A 20403-nucleotide genomic window follows, 5' to 3' on the forward strand; every position below is an offset into this window, starting at 1 on the left:
TTGTGCTCCTTTGCATATTTAGCTAGCAGCCTCCATGGCAACTTGTGATTACTTGAAATAATTTTGTTACCAGAATGCAAACAGATGCCCAAGTGGTCTTTTTTGCGTTTGTTGGCACCGTAAATGCCAGGATGAGAGAAGGACGGAATGACTATGAAAATCAGTAAACAGCACAACCCCCACCCATTTAACTACACTTATCTACAATGACGACCTACTGGGGAACAGTGGGTTAACTGCCTTGTTCAGGGGCAGAACGACAGATTTTTACCTTCTCAGATCGGGGATTCGATCCAGCAACCTTTGGGTTACTGGCCCAACGCTCTAACCACTAGGCCCCAACTGAATAGTGTTCCACATACGTCCACCAATGGTCACACTTCTCATAAACATTCTCAGGTGCACAATTTGAAGGGGGCTTAAAGAGAACGGCAAAATCCCAAATAACTGTGCTTTCTTTGACTTTGAAAAACAACTGACCACAGGCACAGATGTACTCAGATCACCATTTCAATCTCAATTCAAAATGATATTCATAACTAGGATGACAAAACTCCACTGGGCCTTCAAATCTAATCAAATCTCCAAGCTTTTTTTTTATATTGGTAAAGGGCTGACCTCTTGTTCTTTCTAGGGGATATGGTTACAGCTGAATGTGAACGATGGGTAGTATACAGACCAAATGGAGTAGCTCCAATAATTCAATTTCATAATCTGGTCTCCAGAGTAGGCTAAATCTGTGCCGTATCAGACAGGGTTATGACTTCCAAACTGCATCAGACAGACCACAAATATACCACTGACCAGTTCCAAGGGGTGCAGTCTAGGTCACAGATTGCCAATTCAATGAAACAGGACATTAATCTTTGTCAACAACGAACATGGGCTTTTGTTTTGGTAAAGGGTTTTCCAGAGCTAATGCCTATACTAAATGGTTCTATTATTTGACAATTGATTGTCACACTTAGAGCCAAATATCCCCAAGAGTAGATGTCCACACCAACAGTAATCAAATTACCATAACAAAAAAAATCCAAGTCTAAGCTAGAGATATGCATTGGCTAAGTCTCAGTCCACAGCATCCGGCGATGTGCCACTGCATCTGTGGTGAAAAGTGGCAGAGCTAGAACGGTGTTTGTCAGACCATGAAACATCCCGAAACCTCTAATGCTCGTTGCTGAATGGAAGCAAGTCAGTGCAGAAATGTTCCTACATCTAGTGGAAAGCCTTCCCTGAAGTGTGGAGGCTGTCATAGCAGCAAAGGGGGGACCAACGTCATATTAATGCCCATGATTTTGGAATGAGATGTTCAACGAGCAGGTGTCCACATACTTTTGGTCATCAAGTGTAGATCCTAAATGTCTTAACATTCATCAATACCATGCTAACTAGTTATGTCCCAAAAAACTTGCATAAACAGTGAATATTATGTAGACCTCAGTAGCGGGCAGTGCTGTTTAAGATGAGGATGATCTTTTTATTTTATGAGCATGGTCTTATTTCTATTACAGCATATTGGATGACTCGTTCATATTCCATTCACCCAGTTCAATGTAACAGCAATAGGTTTAAGCTACTACATGATACTCAAATCTTCCCTATACACATCATGAGGTTGCCACAACCTAGCCTATGAATGAAAGTTTATAACGTAGGCACGCACACAGGTCAAGACACAAATTTGAGGCGACAGACAGACATTCAATACTGCCTTGCACACTCTTGCCGGCATCTAGCTGATATAGGGTGTAATCATTAGTCCAACAGTTGCAAACAATAATTTATTTTGGATAAACTCAGGTATGTTTATCCCTGTTTTGATCCATTTGCGAAACATTTTTCAACAGAATCGGCGGAATGAATAGACCCCCTACATCGTTGTCACCATATCAGCTAAAGTAACGTCAGTCAGCATAGCTAAAAGAAACTACCGCGTTAGTAAATCCGCTACAATCATGCAGTAACGTTTGTGTAGGCAGTTAAACCGGTGGGCCCCGATGGCAATAAATTAGTAAAACCCAAAGCTTAGCTTGACTTGGAAGAGTCCTAATTGTGTCTTGAACGCCATAGCCAGCTAGCTAACATAGCATCCCTCTAAGCAGGGTGTTTCAGTAGGCTAAATTAGCCAGCTGAATTTGCTAACTAAGTAAAACTGGAAAAAAGACAATTTCTCTTGCTTCTCCTTCATTTTGGAAGAAATTAATGTTCAACTACTGTATTTCACTCTCTTTGAGTCAACTACTCACCACATTTTATAAACTGCAGTGCTAGCTGTAGTTTATACTTTCAGGACTAGATTAATTACCTGATCCCTTGACTGGGTTGATAACATGTCAGTTTATGCTGCAAGAGCGCCGATAGGCTGGAAGACGTCCTCCGGAAGTTGTTATAATTACTGTGTAAGTCTATGGAAGGGGGTGAGAACCGTGAGCCTCCTAGATTTTGTATTGAAGTTAATGTACCCAGAGGAGGACGGAAGCTAGCTGTCCTCTGGCTACACCATGGTGCTACCCTACAGAGTGCTGTTGAGGCTACTGTAGACCTTCGCAAAATTGTGTTTTAAATCATTTATTTGGTGACATGATTATATTTAGTATAGTTTTATCTAAAAAGGATAACTTAAAGCAAAATTCTTGCTTGAGAAAAAGTTTAGCTTAAATGTTATTTGTTAATATTTTACAATTTTAATGAAAAACTATTACAGTAAGACTGAATTGTTAGCCAGAAATGATTTGATAGAGTACCAGTCAAAAGTTGACATACCTACTCATTCAAGGGTTTTTCTTTTAGTATTATTTTATACATTGTAGAATAATAGTGAAGGTATCAAAACGATGAAATAACATGTAATCATGTAGTAACCAAAAATATATTTTAGATTCTTCAAAGTAGCCACCCTTTAAATTGATGACAGCTTTGCACACTTGGCATTCTCACAACCAGCTTCATGAGGTAGTCACCTGGAATGTATTTCAATTAACATGTGTCCCTTGTTAAACGTTAATTTGTGGAATTTCCTTAATGCGTTTGAGCCAATCAGTTGCGTTATGACAAGGTAGGGGTGGTATACAGAAGGTAGCCCTATTTGGTAAAAGACCAAGGCAGCAGTCCAAACACTTAAGACACAAGATGCGCTAAGCCCTCAAATTAAGTGGACACTTCTGATGACGTCTGATGGGTATACACTTGCAGGGCAAGCAGCGAGGGAGGAAGGAATCATTTTTAAATGGACCACCCTTGGCTGGAAATTCATCACAAGTTCATCACAAGTTCATCACGCGATGATTGTGTTTTCAGCCACTGGTAACTGTCGATAGCCTGCCTTGCTGGAACTTTAGAAGGAAAATGTCTTATTTCTACAATTTCCAAAAGATAACCAAACAAAAATATTTGTTTTTACACACGTGTATGTTGACTTCGCCGTTGATATTTTTAAGTTTTGCCTTACTTTTCTTAGCGGACGTACAATTGTCGCAATTTGAATTATGGGGAGTTTCAGGCCCCAGAGTGAACATAATTGTACACTCACAAACTCGACTAAAAATGAGGGCTGAAGGGCTTATGATGCAAGCAAGGGAAGTTTACAACTTAAGCCCCTCAGCCCTCGTTTTTAGTCGGTGGGTGAAAAATTGCCGCAGGATGAACTAGTGACGAATTTCCGGGCAAGGGAGGTCCGTTTAAAAATCATTCCTTCCTCCCTCACCCTGCCAGTGTATACTCGTAAGACGTCATCAGAAGTGTCCACTTAATAGGGTGCGTCTTAAGTGTTTGGACTGCAGCCCAAGTCCATATTATGGCAAGAACAGCTCAAATAAGCAAAGAGAAACAGTCCATTACTTTAAGACATGAAGGTCAGTCAATCTGGAAAATGTCAAGAACTTTGAAAGTTTCTTCAAGTGCAGTATCAAAAACCAAGCGCTATGATGACTGGCTCATGAGGACAAACACAGGAAAGGAAGACCCAGAATTACCTCTGCTGCAGAGGATAAGTTCTTTAGAGAGTTACCAGCCTCAGAAATTGCAGCCCAAATAAAATGTTTCAGAGTTCAAGTAACACATTAACAGTTCAAAGGAGACTGTGTGAATCAGGCCTTCGTGGTGAAATTGCTGCAAAGAGTCCACTAATAAAAGGACACCAATAAGAAGAGACTTGCTTGGTCCAATAAACACGAGCAACGGACATTAGACCGGTGGAAATCTGCCGTTTGGTCTGATGAGTTTAGATTTTTGGTTCCAATTGCCGTGTCTTTGTGAGACACATGATATCCGGATGATATACGAATGTGTTGTTCCCACAGTGAAGCATGGAGGTGGTGTGATTGTGTGGGGGTGCTTTGCTGGTGGCACTGTCAGTGATTTATTTAGAATTCAAGGCACACTGAACCAGCATGGCTGCTACAGCATTCTGCAGCGATACGCCATCCCATCTGGTTTACGCTTAGTGGGACTATCATTTGTTTTTCAACAGGACAATCACCCAACACACCTCCAGGCTGTGTAAGGGCTATTTTACCAAGCGGGAGAGTGCTGCATCAGATGACCTGGCCTCCACAATCACCCAACCTCAACCCAATTGAGATGGTTTGGGATGAGTTGGACTGCAGAGTGAAGGACAATCAGCCAACAAGCGCTCAGCATATGTGGGAACTCCAAGACTGTTGGAGAAGCATTCCAGGCGAAGCTCATCGAGAGAATGCCCAAAGCTGTCAAAGGCAAAAGGGTGGCTACTTTGACAAATCTCAAATAGAAAATATTTTGATTTGTTTAACACATTTTTGGTTACTACATGATTCCATGTGTTATTTCATAGTTGAGGTCTTCAATATTATTCTACAATGTAGAAAATAGTACAAATAAAAACCCTTGAATGAGTAGGTGTCGAAACTTTTGACCGGTACTGTATAAAAACTGCTGCATTGGGCCTTTAACAAAAGAGACATGGGACAGTTTTGGATTACAGACAGGGAAATAAAAAAATGACAATTTGGAGCTAATGTGTTGCCTTTGTAATCTTTACCTACCAACTGTACATAACTGAACCAGAAATAAAATTGTGATAATTACTTTTAAGGGTTCATCTGTTGGGATTTAGATGGATGAGGGTGGCTTCAGAAACACTTCTGCCGAAACAGATGGAAGCAACTGCAGGTCATAGACACTGACTGGATGAGGCTCCAGTGGGACATGGGAAGAGGCAGTTGTTGACAGGGATGATAAGGATAACGAGACGAAAGGGGTAAAACTGAGTCAGACTGGAGGGGGAGTGGGGGAATTAAATTGTACAGTGGGTAATGGAAAAAAAAAATTGGTTCCTTCATCGTTTGCCGCCCTGCGAGTAAGTGAGCCAAACGGATACTGGGTGCCATGTTCAAGCATTGGGGGAACATACAAAGACCACCTTGACTAAAACTATGGGATTTTTAGTACCTATGTGTCTGTGTAATGTCCAACCGCTTGCTAGTTCCAAACAAGGAGTGAATGTATGGAAAGTGGTACTAAGAATATCAATTAGCTAAAACTGCTTAACCTGTCAAGGTATAGGGGGCAGTATTTTCGATTTCGGATGAAAAGCGTGCCCAGAGTAAACGGCCTAATACTTGGGCCCAGAGTCAAATATTTGCATATAATTTGTAGATTTGGATAGAAAACACTGAAGTTTCTAAAACTGTTTGAATGGTGTCTGTGAGTATAACAGAACTCATATGGCAGGCAAAAACCTGAGAAAATTCCAAGCAGGAAGTGGCCTGTCTGCGAATTTGTAGTTCTTTTGGTTCTCTATCGAAACTACAGTATCCGTGGGGTTACGTTGCACTTTCTAAGGCTTCCATTGGCTCTCTAAAGCGTTCAGAAAGCGGATTGTGGTGTCTCCTGTCTCTGGGCAAAATACAGGAGCACAGTTTGTCAGTGGTCTGCCTAGTGACAAAAAGATTGGAGATGCACGTTCACGAGACCATGCTATTTTTTATTTTCGTCTTTCAATGAATACACTATTGTCCGGTTGGAATATTATCGATATTTTACGAGAAAAATACCATAAAAATTGATTTTAAACAGCGTTTGACATGCTTCTAAGTACGGTAAAGGAACATTGATTTTTTGTCTCGATATGCGCTCGCGCGTTACCCTTTGGATCGTGACCTGAATGCACGAACAAAACGGAGGTATTTGGACATAAATATGGATTATTTGGAACAAAAACATTTATTGTGGAAGTAGCAGTCCTGGGAGTACATTCTGATGAAGATCTGCAAAGGTAATACCCTTAGTAATTCTGAGTTTAGTGAGCCCCGAACTTGGCGGGTGTCAAAATAGCTAGCCTTGATGGCTGAGCTATGTACTCAGAATATTGCAAAATGTGCTTTCGCCGAAAAGCTATTTTAAAATCTGACACAGCGATTGCATAAAGGAGTTCTGTATCTATTATTCTTAAAATAATTGTTATGTATTTTGTCAACGTTTATCATGAGTAATTTAGTAAATTCACCGGAAGTCTTCGGTGGGGATACATTTTCTGAACATCACACGCCAATGTAAAAAGCTGTTTTTTGATATAAATATGAACTTGATTGAACAAAACATGCATGTATTGTATAACATAATGTCCTGGAGTGTCATCTGATGAAGATCAAAGGTTAGTGCTGCATTTAGCTGTGTTTTGAGTTAGTGACATATTCTTGCTTGGAAAATGGCTGTGTGATTATTTGCGGCTATGTACTCTCCTAACATAATCTAATGTTTTGCTTTCGCTGTAAAGCCTTTTTGAAATCGGACAATGTGGTTAGATTAACGAGAGTCTTGTCTTTCAAATGGTGTAAAATAGTAATATGTTTGAAAAATTGAAATTATTGCATTTGAGGTTTTGTATTTCACGCCACGCTCTTCCACTGGCTGTTCAATAGAGTGGGACACTGACATCCCACTAGCCCAGAGAGGTTAAGTAAAATATTCACCCAAGTTAAAATAGGTCTAAATCACAGGCTACTTTGTGATCAAGCTACTTCACCGACATGAGTTGATCAAACGAATACACTAAAAATACTTTTTTTTGCTGTCAAACAAGGCCCCTTCATCCACCAGTCACTGCATTACAGCTATCAAGCCAGTGAAAACAAATGCTCATGTGCTGGTCTCGTGCTGCTGGTTTCCCAGGTTCCTGTCTTGTTTGCTGTTCAACCCTCTGGGGACAAGACTATGGTTAAAGACCGACCTTAAACAAAGTACTGTATTGATAGCCAATAAAAATGGGACCATTGTGGAAGACAGTCGTTTCACAGTACAAGCCTGTTCTCCTGAGTTAGATTTTATCTTAGGCAGGAGCTTTTAATAAACACGCAGTTACTGCCATCCATATCAAAAGAGGTAAGAACAGCCTAATCATATCTACTTTTGAAGGCTGTACGCTACAGAAAGTTACTGTTACATTATCCAATAAAAAAAAAAGACTGCACCCATTAGGACTCTTGATGTTATGAAGTTGAGCCCTTAAGAGTCCTAGGAGACTGATTACAGCCTATTAAAGTCACTCGTTGTGCAAGTGGTTCTCAGCTCAACTAACCTAGTTACGCTGTACATTACCATGTATAACTTCATGATGAATGCAAACAGTAAGGCCTTCATAAATGGTTGTGGGGCATGATTCACAGCAGACCATGTGCAGAACAATGTCAACTGCCAAACCAAATTGTACTGATTGTTAAATGCTTATTACCATCACACATTATGGAGGTTGTATTTGAGACAAAGTAGGCCTGTCTAAATCAGTGGATGTTAAATAGGGTACAAGCCAATCCTAAAAGGAGACCTTTAGTTCAAATTAATGGAAAACACTGGGCACCGAGGCTGCAGTCTCAGTTGACTATTTCTCCGCTTTTGTCTATTCTTGACCCTCTTTCTCCTCTCTGCAATCCACTCTTTCTGTTCTTGGTCTACCCTCTGTCATCCAGTGAAAATGCAGTAAATCAGCAGCAGGGGGATTAGGATTTGGGGTAATCACCATGTCAACAGACGGATTACATTTTGTCTGGCCCTCTGCATACATATCTTGGATAGGAGAGGGGGGTAGATTGCAAACTGTGGCACCAATCTATTTTTCATAAGCAACATTCAGAAATGGTGGAGTGTCAGTGTGCATGCATGCGTATGAGAAAAGCTAATGCTGGAATGAAAAGGAATAGGTGTGTGTGTGTGCACACGGTGCATTTGGAGTATTCAGACCCCTTGAATTCTTCCACTTTGTTACAATACAGCCTTATTCTAAAATGGATTCAATTGCTTTTTTACTCAATCTACACACAAAAGCCCACAATGACCAAGCAAAAAGTTGACATTTAAAATTAAGTAAAAAAATACAAAAAAAACGTAATTTACATAAGTACTCAGACCCTTCACTCAGTACATTGTTGAATCACCTGTTGGCAATAAAGCCTCGAGTCTTAGGTATTACGCTATAAGTGTGGCACACATCTTTGAGACGTTCTCCCCTTCTCTGCAGATCCTCTCAGGCTCTGTCAGTTGGATGGGGAGCGTCGCTGCACAGCTATTTTCAGGTCTCTCCAGAGATGTTCGATCACGTTCCAGTCCAGGCTATGGCCTGGCCACTCAAGGACATTTAGAGAATTGCCCCGAAGCCACTCCTGCGATGTCTTGGCTGTGTGCTTCGGGTCATTGTCCTGTTGGAAGATGAACCTTCGCCCCAGTCGGAGGTCCTGAGCACTCTGGAGCCGGTTTTCATCAAGGATCTCTGTACTTTGCTCTGTTCATCTTTCCCACAATCCTGACTAGTCTCCCTGCCACTGAAAAACATCCACACAGCATGATGCTGCCACCACACTTCCCCGTAGGGATGGTGCCAGGTTTCCTCCAGACGTGATGCTTGGCATTCAGGCCAAAGAGTTCAATCTCGGTTTCATCAAACCAGAGAATCTAATTTCTCATGGCCTTTCAGCAAACTCCAAGCGGGCTGTCATGTGCCTTTCACTGAGTGTTTTCCGTCTGGCCACTGATGGGTGGAGTGCTACACAGATGGTTGTCCTTCAGGAAGGTTCTCCCATCTCCACAGAGGAACTCTGTCAGAGTGACCATCAAGTTCTTGGTCACCTCCCTGACCAAGGCCCTTCTCCCCCGATTGCAGTTTGGCCGAGCGACCAGCTCTAGGAAGAGACTTGGTGGTTCCAAGCTACTTCCATGTAAGAATTATGGAGGCCACTGTGTTCTTGGGGACCTTCAATTCTGCAGACATTTTGGTACCCTTCCCCCGATCTGTTCAAACCCCTCTTGCAGAGAATTTTGCAGGTTTAAAGCACAGTCATAGGATGCCAGCTTTCCAACAAATCAGTTCTTCACATTTCTGCCCTGCTAGAGCTGCCATGGTCAACTGTGTTATTGTGAAGTGGAACGTCTAGGAGCAACAACAACACAGCTGCGAAGTGGTAGGCCACACAAGCTCACAGAATGGGACCGCCGAATGCTGAAGCACGTAAAAAAATGAAAACGTAGTTCTCTCCTCGGTTGCGACACTCACTACAGAGTTCCAAACTGCCTCTGGAAGCAAAGTCAGCATAATAACTGTTCGTCATCATGAAAGGGTTTCCATGGCCGAGCAGCCGCACACAAGCTTAAGATCACCATGCGCAATGCCAAGCGCCGGTTGGAGTGGTGCAAAGCTCGCTGCCATTGGCCTAGAACAGTGGAAACGTGTTCTCTGGAGTGATGAATCCCGCTTCACCATCTGGCAGTCCAAAGGACAAATATGGGTTTGGCAGATGCAAGGAGAACTCTACCTACCCGAATGCTTGGGGCCAACTGTAAAGTTTGGTGGAGGAGGACTGTTGGTCTGGGGCTGTTTTTCATGGTTCAGGCCCCTTAGTTCCAGTGAAGAGAAATCTTAATGTTACAGCATACAATGACATTCTAGATGATTCTGTGCTTCCAACTTTGTGACAGGCCCTTTTCCTGTTTCAGCATGACAATGCCCCCGTGCACAACGCGAGGTCCATACATTAATGCTTTGTCAAGATCAGTGTGGAAGAACTTGACCGGGCTGCACAGAGCTGTGACCTCAATTGAAACACAGATGCGAGCCAGGCCAGATGCGAGCCAGGCCTAATCACCCAACATCCATAATGCTTGTCGCTAAATAAAAGCAAGTCCCCGCAGCAATGTACTACATCTAGTGGAAACCATTCCCAGAAGAGTGGAGGCTGTTAAAGCAGCAAAGGGGGTACCAATTACATATTAACCTGTTGGGGATAGGGGGCAGTATTTACACGGCCGGATAAAAAACGCACCCGATTTAATCTGGTTACTACTCCTGCCCAGTAACTAGAATATGCATATAATTATTGGCTTTGGATAGAAAACACCCTAAAGTTTCTAAAACTGTTTGAATGGTGTATGTGAGTATAACAGAACTCATTTGGCAGGCAAAACCTGAGAAGATTCTCACCAGGAAGTGGCCTGTCTGACAAGGTGTTGTTGTTCTTGTCTCGGTTTATTGAAGACTGAGGATCTTAGCTGTAATGTGACACTTCCTACGGCTCCCATAGGCTCTCAGAACCCGGGAAAAAGCTGAATGACGTAATTCAATGCCCAGGCTGAAACACATTTGCTCGTTTGGCAAGTGCTCTATCAGACGGCCATTAGACAAGGCTCGTGCATGAGGGGATAGCATGCTTTTACTTTTTCTCTCGTTGAATGTAAACAGGCTTTGCCGGTCGGAATATTATCGCTTTTTTATGAGAAAAGTGGCATAAAAATTGATTTTAAACAGCGGTTGACATGCTTCGAAGTACGGTAATGGAATATTTAGAATTTTTTGTCACGAAATGCGTCGTGCTCGTAACCCTTATTTACCCTTTCGGATAGTGTCTTGAACGCACAAACAAAATGCCGCTATTTGGATATAACAATGGATTATTTGGGACCAAACCAACATTTGTTATTGAAGTAGAAGTCCTGGGAGTGCATTCTGACGAAGAACAGCAAAGGTAATAACATTTTTCTTATAGTAAATCTGACTTTGGTGAGTGCTAAACTTGCTGGGTGTCTAAATAGCTAGCCCTGTGATGCCGGGCTATCTACTTAGAATATTGCAAAATGTGCTTCATCCGAAAAGCTATTTTAAAATCGGACATATCGAGTGCATAGAGGAGTTCTGTATCTATAATTCTTAAAATAATTATGTTTTTTCGTGAACGTTTATCGTGAGTAATTTAGTAAATTCACCGGAAGTGTTCGGTGGGAATGCTAGTCACATGCTAGTCACATGCTAATGTAAAAAGCTGGTTTTTGATATAAATATGAACTTGATTGAACAAAACATAATGTCCTAGGAGTGTCATCTGATGAAGATCAAAGGTTAGTGCTGCATTTAGCTGTGGTTTTGGTTTTTGTGACATTATATGCTAGCTTGAAAAATGGGTGTCTGATTATTTCTGGCTGGGTACTCTGCTGACATAATCTAATGTTTTGCTTTCGTTGTAAAGCCTTTTTGAAATCGGACAGTGTGGTTAGATTAACGAGAGTTGTCTTTAAAATGGTGTAAAATAGTCATATGTTTGAGAAATTGAAGTAATAGCATTTCTAAGGTATTTGAATATCGCGCCACGGGATTCCACTGGCTGTTGACTAGGGTGGGACGCAAACGTCCCACCTAGTCCAGAGAGGTTAAGCGGGCATTGTGTCAAGGAGTGCGGCTTGGTTGGGTCGTGTTTTGGAGGACGCATGGCTCTTGACCTTCGCCTCTCCTGAGTCAGTACGGGAGTTGCAGCGATGAGACATGACTAACTACCAATTGGATACCACAAAATTGGTGACAAAAAGGGGTAAAAGTAACAAACAAAAGTGTGCCTTGAATTCTAAATAAATCACTGACAGTGTCACCAGCAATCCTTCATGGTTCACGGTGGGAACCACACATGCAGAGATCATCCGTTGCTCGTGTTTCTTGGCCCTAGCAAGTCTCTTCTTATTATTGGTGTCCTTTAGTTGTGATTTCTTTGCAGTAATTTGACCATGAAGGCCTGATTCACGCAGTCTCCTCTGAACAGTTGATGTTGAGACGTGTCTTACTTGAACTCCAAAGCATTTATTTGGGCTGCAATTTCATTAGTTACCGGCCTCAGAACTTATCCTCTGCAGCTGAGGTAACTCTGGGTCTTCCTTTTCTATGGCAGTTCTCATGAGAGCCAGTTTCATCATAGCGCTTGATGGTTGACTGGCTTAGGAGCAGAAAATATTTTTGATATCTCAGACTATTTTGGCAATTCTCACATTGGGAGGACGGATATTTGACATGCTTTTTACATTTATATCACAAACCATTTGAGAATATCATGATGAAAGTGCCCATTTTAGGCCCTTTTTAGACATATGCATGCCTCCTGTTACACCTTATGATCCGTACATGACACAGTCGACATCTTGATGTCATTATATTCCATATAGTGTGCTCTAACATCTGAAGAAAATAAAAATCATTAATTTATTCAACATTAAAAATATGAATCGCAAAACTAACCTATGACAGAATTTCAAGACGTACATTATATACTCTTCAAATATCACATTTCCAGTGGGTTCTCTGGTACTTTTAATGATATGACACATTTTATAAATAGAAATTGACATAGGTCATTAAAGTGCAACTCTCAAATCCAATTTTAGCCTTTGACCAACTAAAATGCATTAATGTGAGAAGTTGTGGGTCAGCATCCCGGAGTCGCCTCTTCACTGTTGACGTTGAGACTGCTGTTTTGCGGGTACTATTTAACTTATTTTCACAGCCGGATGAAAAACGTACCCAAATTAAACTGGTTACTACTCTGGCCCAGAAACTAGAATATGCATATTATTAGTAGATTTGGATAGAAAACACTGAAGTTTCGAAAACTGTTTGAATGGTGTCTGTGAGTATAACAGAACTCATATGGCAGGCAAAAACCTGAGAAAAATCCAAGCAGGAAGTGGAAAGTCTGAGAATTGTAGTTCTTTTGATTCTCCATGGAAACTACAGTGTCTGTGGGGTGACGTTGCACTTCCAAAGGCTTCCATTGGCTGTCAACAGCCTTCAGAAAGTTCTTTCAGCATTCTCCTGTCACTGGGCAGATAATAGGAGCTCAGTCAATCAGTGGACTGCCTGGAGACAAAGGGATTGGATATGCGCGATCCCGCGAGCGTACCGTTCCTTCTTTTTCTAGTTGAATGAATACGCCATTGTCCAGTTAGAATATTATCGCAATTTTACGTAAAAAATACCATAAAAATTGATTTTAAACAGCGTTTGACATGCTTCTAAGTACAGTAATGGAACATTTAGACTTTTCGTCTCTGGTACCGCGCTCACGCGTTATGCCTTTGGATAGTGCTCTGAACGCACGAACAAAACTGAGGCATTTGGACATAAATATGGATTATTTTGAACAAAAACATTTATTGTTCTGGGAGTGCATTCTGACGAAGATCAGCAAAGGTAAGAGAATATTTGTAATACTAATTCTGAGTTTAGGTGACCCCGAACTTGGCGGGTGTCTGTATAGCTTGCTGTGATGGCGAGCTATGTACTCAGAATATTGAAAAATGTGCTTTCTCCGTAAAGCCATTTTAAAATCTGACACAGCGGTTGGATCTATAATTCTTAAAATAATTGTTATGCATTTTTTCAACGTTTATGATGAGTATTTTTGTAAATTCACCAGAAGTTTTTGGTGGGAATACATTTTCTGAACATCACGCACTAATGTAAAATGCTGTTTTTGGATATAAATATGAACTTTATCGAACAAAACATACATTATTGTGTAACATGTCGTCCTAGGAGTGTCATCTGATGAAGATCGTCAAAGTTAGTGCTTCATTTAGCTGTGTTTTGGGTTTTTGTGACACATGTCCTTGCATGGAAAATGGCTGTGGTTATTTTTGTCTATGTACTCTCCTAACATAATCTAATGTTTTGCTTTCGCTGTAAAGCCTTTTTGAAATCGGACAATGTGGTTGGATTAACGAGAAGTTTATCTTTAAAAAGGTGCAAAATAGTCGTATGTTTGAGAAATTGAAATGCTGTTTTGTATTTTGCGCCATGCTATATCACTGGCTGTTGAATAGTGTGGGACGGTCACGTTGAGGACTTGTGAGGCGTCTGTTTCTTGAACTAAACACTTATGTACTTGTCCTCTTGCTCAGTTGTGCACTGGGGCCTCCCACCCTTTCTAATCTGGTTAGGGCCAGTTTGCGCTGTTCTGTGAAGGGAGTAGTACACAGCGTTGTACAAGATCTTCAGTTTCTTGGCAAATCTCTCTCATGGAATAGCCTTCATTTCTCAGAAGAAGAATAAACTGACGAGTTTCAGAAGAAAGTTATTTGTTTCTGTCCATTTTGAGCCTGTAATCGAACTCACAAATGCTGATGCTCCAGATCCTCAACTAGTCTAAAGGTCAGGTTTATTGCTTTTTTTAATCCCCACAACAGTTTTCCACTGTGCTAACATAATTGCAAAAGGGTTTTCTAATGACCAATTTGCCTTTTAAAATGATCATCTTGGATTAGCTAACACCCTGCCATTGGAACATAGGAGTGATGGTTGCTGATAATGGGCCTCTGTACGGCTATGTAGATACTCCATTAAACAAAAAAATAAAAACAATCTGCCGTTTCCAGCTACAATAGTTATTTACAACATTAACAATGTCTACAATATTTCTGATCAATTTGATGTTATTTTAATGGACAAGATATAGCTTTTCTTTCAAAAACAAGGACATTTCTAAGTGACCCCAAACTTTTGAACAGTAGTCTGTGTACATTTATTAAGTAACTCAAGCGGTGAGGTCAGCATGTAACTTTGAATTTTGTGTAACGTCAGTAGTCTTGTCAAGGAAGCATTGTGCAAAATATATTGGCACACTCCACTTACCAAGACCATTGTCAAATAAGGCACGCAGTCACCTGCTTTTAAAGTAAACCTTGAGGTGGTACCACCCAGCACATTTAGAAGGGTGTTATTTCATACCAAACCCCTCCCTTGAAATGACGTAGCGGCACCGGTGCCTCTACATCACAATGGTAGAGTTTAACCGCTACGGGCAAAAAGACATAGATTTACTACTAAAAGACGAAACATCACTTTTGCAACGAACTGTCAAAATTAAGAGCAGAATTGCATTTTAAAAAATCCTTTCTCCCAATGAAGTTTCTTTGTGAGAATTGACAGAACAAACTGCAATACCCCCAAAAAATGCCGCTCCTGCTGGCATGGAATAGCCCATTAGGCCTTCAACATTAGACGTGATAAACACAAGGTTAACAATAGATTACCCAATGTCTCAAAAGCAAGATGAATAAGGGTGAGAATTACATCTGTACACTTACCTATGAGTGCCTGGAAAAGGTTACTCTGGAAGATGTCGATGACCCTCTGGATGGAGAGTCTCAGTTGCCAGTCCTCAGTGTGGTTAAGTTTAGTGCGATATTCCTCCAAGAGTGAAAGGGCTCGCTGTGCATCTAGACAATCAGAATGTGTTTGATAAAACGTAAATCCCCTGGCCAAAACGCTAGCAATTTACCATTCAAAAGAATAACCACATCTTGACTCAAGAAGTGAAGTGTCAGTAAGTCGGCCTTTCAAATTGTAACCATATCGCTCCAGAATATGCTGTAAATTGATACAATTGAAGGGCTACAACTATGAATTGGCTGCATGGACTTGAGAAGATTAATAGTTACATTTTGGAGCCAATATCGTTTTACGCAACTACATTTGATTGTGATCCTGGCTACAATTGTTTCAATTAGAAGAGACGTTGCACGAACACATTGTAGCTAGTTGAGCAATGTAACAGAGTCAATCATTTTGCTACCTTATGGAAAAGTAAGGCAAGCTTGGGAAACGGTATAGCTACAGTACATATCTAATGTCAGCTGCCTAGTGAACTAAGTTACAGTATTTTGCGAGCTAAGTGCCCTACAAGCAACTTGGTTCTTTTTGTGGCTTCTTTCCCGTCAGAACTTCTGAGGGAAACTAGGAAGCTAGTTAGGTCCTGTCAATATATTTAGCAAAAAACTATTTCATAATGGTTATTTCCAGTTACTACCTACCTAATAACAGCTAGTTTATATTGGTAAGTATGCATAACTGACACAGTTTGCTAGCAAGCCTAGCTAGCTACAATTAGATTAAAGCCGCTTACCTTTCTTTCGTACTGGCATGATTAGGCAGTCTCGAGACAATATGTAGCTTGCTAGCCAGCTAGCTCTTTCACCAGTCGCGCGCAGATAAATGTTTTCAGGGAACACGCAATATAATAGAACACTTTCACTCTCCTGGTATCCAAGGGGCATGAAAATCTCTACACTGAAACCACAAGTTCAGCTTTAATTTTGCCCACGAACTGTCAAGGAAAAGATGTCACTGTGATACAAAATGAGAAATGACAGTAACATTACAGAGTGGGCGTTCGGTTACAAACTAAAAACGCAACCAGCTAGCTGACAGCTGCACATCTTTGAACCTGACAGCGGCAAAGAGGTGACGACACCACATATGCAATGGTTGGTATTTTTCTAACTATGTCCGAATGCCCGGTAAAATCCATACAAAGTAGAGAAACGCGTGTTCAATCGGCTAAAACCAGTCAATCCGTGCATGCATTGGTGTCCAACGTTGCTTGCAAGCAGTGCGGGCTTTAAAATAACTCAAACTCTAAATCCAGTTCAGTGGCACATTTAAACTCAGGCCGTGCCTCCACGACTTATTCACTCTGTTTCGCAAACTTATCCTTCGTACATTTTCTCGGCAAATACATTTGTATTCCTTCGACTCAAACTTATTCTGGTATCCCTCCTTTTCTTCCTGTGACAGAAAATTCCAAACTTTCTTCCAAAATGGCGTCTCGGGGTTGGAAGTAGCGTATATCACGTGATTTCAAACCCTGCAGTTCACTGCTCATGTAACTCAAGGAAGGAGTTGAAAGGTGAGACTTGATATTTTCTTGAGCCAGGGGTTTTCAAACTTTTCTTGCCTAGGGACCCCCATCATATGTTAGCAACATTTTTGTTCGTATTATCAGTTGAATGATAATGGCAAGTAGAAGCAATCAACATTTTAGGGATAGACCCCTTTTTTTCAATTTTCGCCTAAATCACATGCCCAAATCTGACTGCCTGTAGCTCATGCCCTGAAGCAAGGATATGCATATTCTTGGTCAGGGGCGAAAATCTGATATCAACTTTGGAGGGGACAATTACATTAAATTTCCTCAAGAGCAATTCCTGAGGGGGACACCAAAAGTAGTGCTGTAACACATAGCCTACATTGTAATATGGTAAATGTATATTGAGGAACCAAAGAAATAAGGTGTTTGCCGTACTCCTAACTACCGGTACCCCAAACTACACAACTAATCACAACAGCAATACCATTGCCTTTAACAAATCTTAGTTCAGTCACCAGTTTAAGTTGAGAGTGGGGGTATCCATGGCATTTTCCAATTATGTTCCTATTTTACAAGTCAAAAAAATTGAGAACCTTTCATAATGTTGCCAAACAAAGACTCAACAAACTTACCTGAGACTACCTGTCCCTGCATATCTGTCCCCAACTCTGCTGTCTGTGTGCCATCTGTTGCCTGCTCTGCCTAATGACATCATTGTGAAACATTTCCATTAGAATTTCATTTCTTTCTTATGAACATTTTATCAACTAGTCTTTGAGATATTAGGCTACTAGGGTTCTTACTTTGCGTTTTGGTGTACTGAAAAATACTCTGACGTCCGTCTTTTATTTTTCTGCCATTTTTCTACCTGGCTGGCTGGCTGGCTACACACACACACACAGTGTGTAGGTTATTTACAGTAGGAGATGGGCTTCTATCATCTTATCTTTTATCATTCTATTTGGGCTTCGATCTAAAAGGTAGCTAGCAAATGTGAAACGGATTAAAATGACAAGAGTTGATAGCTGTATGAGTTCACCATTTACACAACATATGCTGCAACCTTTTGTAATTTTAATAGTTTGTTTCATATTGGCTGGCTTCCAACAATAGCTGAATTTGCAAAGCTAGCGAGCACCAATTCCATTTCAGTGGTGTTTGCTATAATCTTTGCTATCCGGGTTAAATAAAGGTGAAATAAAATAAATAAATAAAAGTTCCCTTGCGACAATTTAGCTTTTGTAACGAGACCATTAAATATATTTAAGACAATGGTAGAAGAGAGTGTAGTTCTGTTCAGTTTGGACTTCAGTTTATCGCTAACCTTATCACAGGGACTTTGAAGCACTAATTTACATCATCTGCATGCTGATCTTGGAATAAATTGACGATAGCAAAGATTCCATCTTTGACGAGGCCACATAAATGGAATAGGTACTAGCTAGCTTAATAGTTCATATTTGCGCGCTAGCTTTGCATATTCAGCTAGTGTGTGTGCGCGATTGACTGGATTAACCTCACGTCAGTTACGTTCATTGAGTGCCTTTCAGACAGTAGATACGACCTCTCTGTTACCTTGCCAACTAAGGAACTGGCAGTGGATCAAACCATTGTGAGGCAAAGGGTGGGGGGGTTGCAATCTTTTGAAACTTAAAAACGTGCTATTAAGTGTCTATAATCAGCACAATTGCTTTCATTGCGTATTATTAATATTATTTAAATTACATAGTTATGTTTCAGTGAGATATTTGGGGGGACAAATCATATTTTCCCCAGGATGGGGGGGTCGTGTCCCCCCCGTCCCCCCCTGGATTTCCGCCCCTGTTCTTGGTACCATTTGAAAGGAAATACTTTGAAGTTTGTGGAAATGTGGAGCATATTGAATGTAGGAGAATATAGCACAATAGATCTGGTACAAGAAAATACAAAGAATAAAACCAACCAGTGTTTTTTTACCACCATCTTTGAAACGCAAGAGAAAGGTCACTGTTATAGCCATCACTCTAGTTGTAATTCTGATAGTGTCCACAAAATTGGTAATCCAAGATGGCGTAGCAGTTCAGACGTCCTGTCGTGTCCCGTGTATATATATATTTACATATTTTTTCTTCACTTATCTTTTACATTTTTTATTCTAAATATTCAACCTCAAAGCACTCTCCTGCAACCCGCCTCACCAATTTAAAAAAGAAAGTATTATTTACCTCATCTGAATTCCACAACAGAAGCTAGCCAGAGGTTAGCCATTTTCACTGGCTAACGTTGAAGTTCAGCTAGCCACGGTTAGCTGTCCTCAGCTATCCATTAGCTCGAAAAGCTATCGCCAGTTTTTTGTACAGCGCGACTCAGACCAGAGCATATCGGACCTATTCTCTCTCCTTTCCCCGATTTCTACCGCAGGCTCTGGACATTTACACCTGGATCTTGCAGCTAACTAGCTGCTACCTGAGTGACTATTGGCAACGTCGGTCACGGAATTAACACACATTATTACGGAGCTAGCCAGCTGAAGAGTTCCGTCAGCCACTCCTGGGCAATTCCTGAGCTAGCCAGCTGAAGTGTCTCCTGGGCTACAACTCACCTATCCTGACCCGTTTTACTGCCGATGCGGAGCCCCATCGGGTCTTCACGACTGGACCACCGACGTTATCTGCCCGAGGGAGTTATCCAACTGGCCCCTCCGTCGCGACGTAACCTGATCGCCCATCTGCGGCCGGCTAATCGTTAGCTGTCTTTTCGGCTGCGATCTGAATAGGTCTATCGGACACTTTTCTTGGGCCACTATAACTAACTATTTTGCCAACTTGGACAGGTCCCCCCTTCCACACGGAACCCCACTAACCCACAGACGGAAACGCACGAGGTGGCTAAAAACAGACCTCCCTCCCATCTTCCACCAGCTTGCTACCTATGGCCCAGCTAGCTGTCTGAATCTCACTGGACCCTTTGATCACTCGGCTAAGCATGCCTCTCCTTAATGTCAATATGCATTGTCCATTGCTGTTCTGGTTGGTGTTTATTGGCTTATTTCACTGTAGAGCCTCTAGCCCTGCTCATTATACCTTATCCAACCTCTCAGTTCCTCCACCCACACATGCTATGACATATTCTGGTTTCAATGATGTTTCTAGAGACAATATCTCTCTCATAATCACTAAATGCCTAGGTTTACCTCCTCTGTACTCACATCCCACCATACCTTTGTCTGTACATTATACCTTGAAGCTATTTTATTGCCCCCAGAAACCTGCTCCTTTTTCTCTCTATTCTGGACGTCACAGACGACCAATTCTTATAGCTTTTAGCCGTACCCTCATACTTATTCTTCTCTGCTCCTCTGGGGATGTAGAGGTGAATCCAGGCCCTGCAGTGCCTGGCTCCACTCCTACTCCCCAGGCGCTCTCTTTTGATGACTTCTGTAACTGTAATAACCTTGGTTTCATGCATGTTAACATTAGAAGCCTCCTCCCTAAGTTTG

At 41.3% G+C, this 20403-nt stretch overlaps 1 protein-coding gene across 17 annotated transcripts in view; it reads right to left on the bottom strand.

Annotated features, from left to right (window-relative positions):
* LOC115156587 (disks large homolog 1) overlaps positions 1–16903 on the bottom strand; it is a 285164-nt gene extending 268261 nt beyond the window's left edge. For all 17 annotated transcript variants that reach the window (XM_029704079.1, XM_029704077.1, XM_029704076.1 and 14 more), the window contains exons 1-2: positions 16182–16903; positions 15364–15495 (exon numbers count right to left, since the gene is read on the bottom strand). In XM_029704079.1, the coding sequence (XP_029559939.1) occupies positions 15364–15495; positions 16182–16332 (283 nt within the window). In that variant the 5' untranslated portion in view covers positions 16333–16903. The remainder of the gene's footprint in view (positions 1–15363; positions 15496–16181) is intronic.
* Between the last annotated feature and the right edge of the window lie 3500 nt (positions 16904–20403).

Source organism: Salmo trutta, chromosome 21, assembly GCF_901001165.1.
Source record: "Salmo trutta chromosome 21, fSalTru1.1, whole genome shotgun sequence".
Taxonomy (NCBI): Eukaryota; Metazoa; Chordata; class Actinopteri; order Salmoniformes; family Salmonidae; genus Salmo; species Salmo trutta.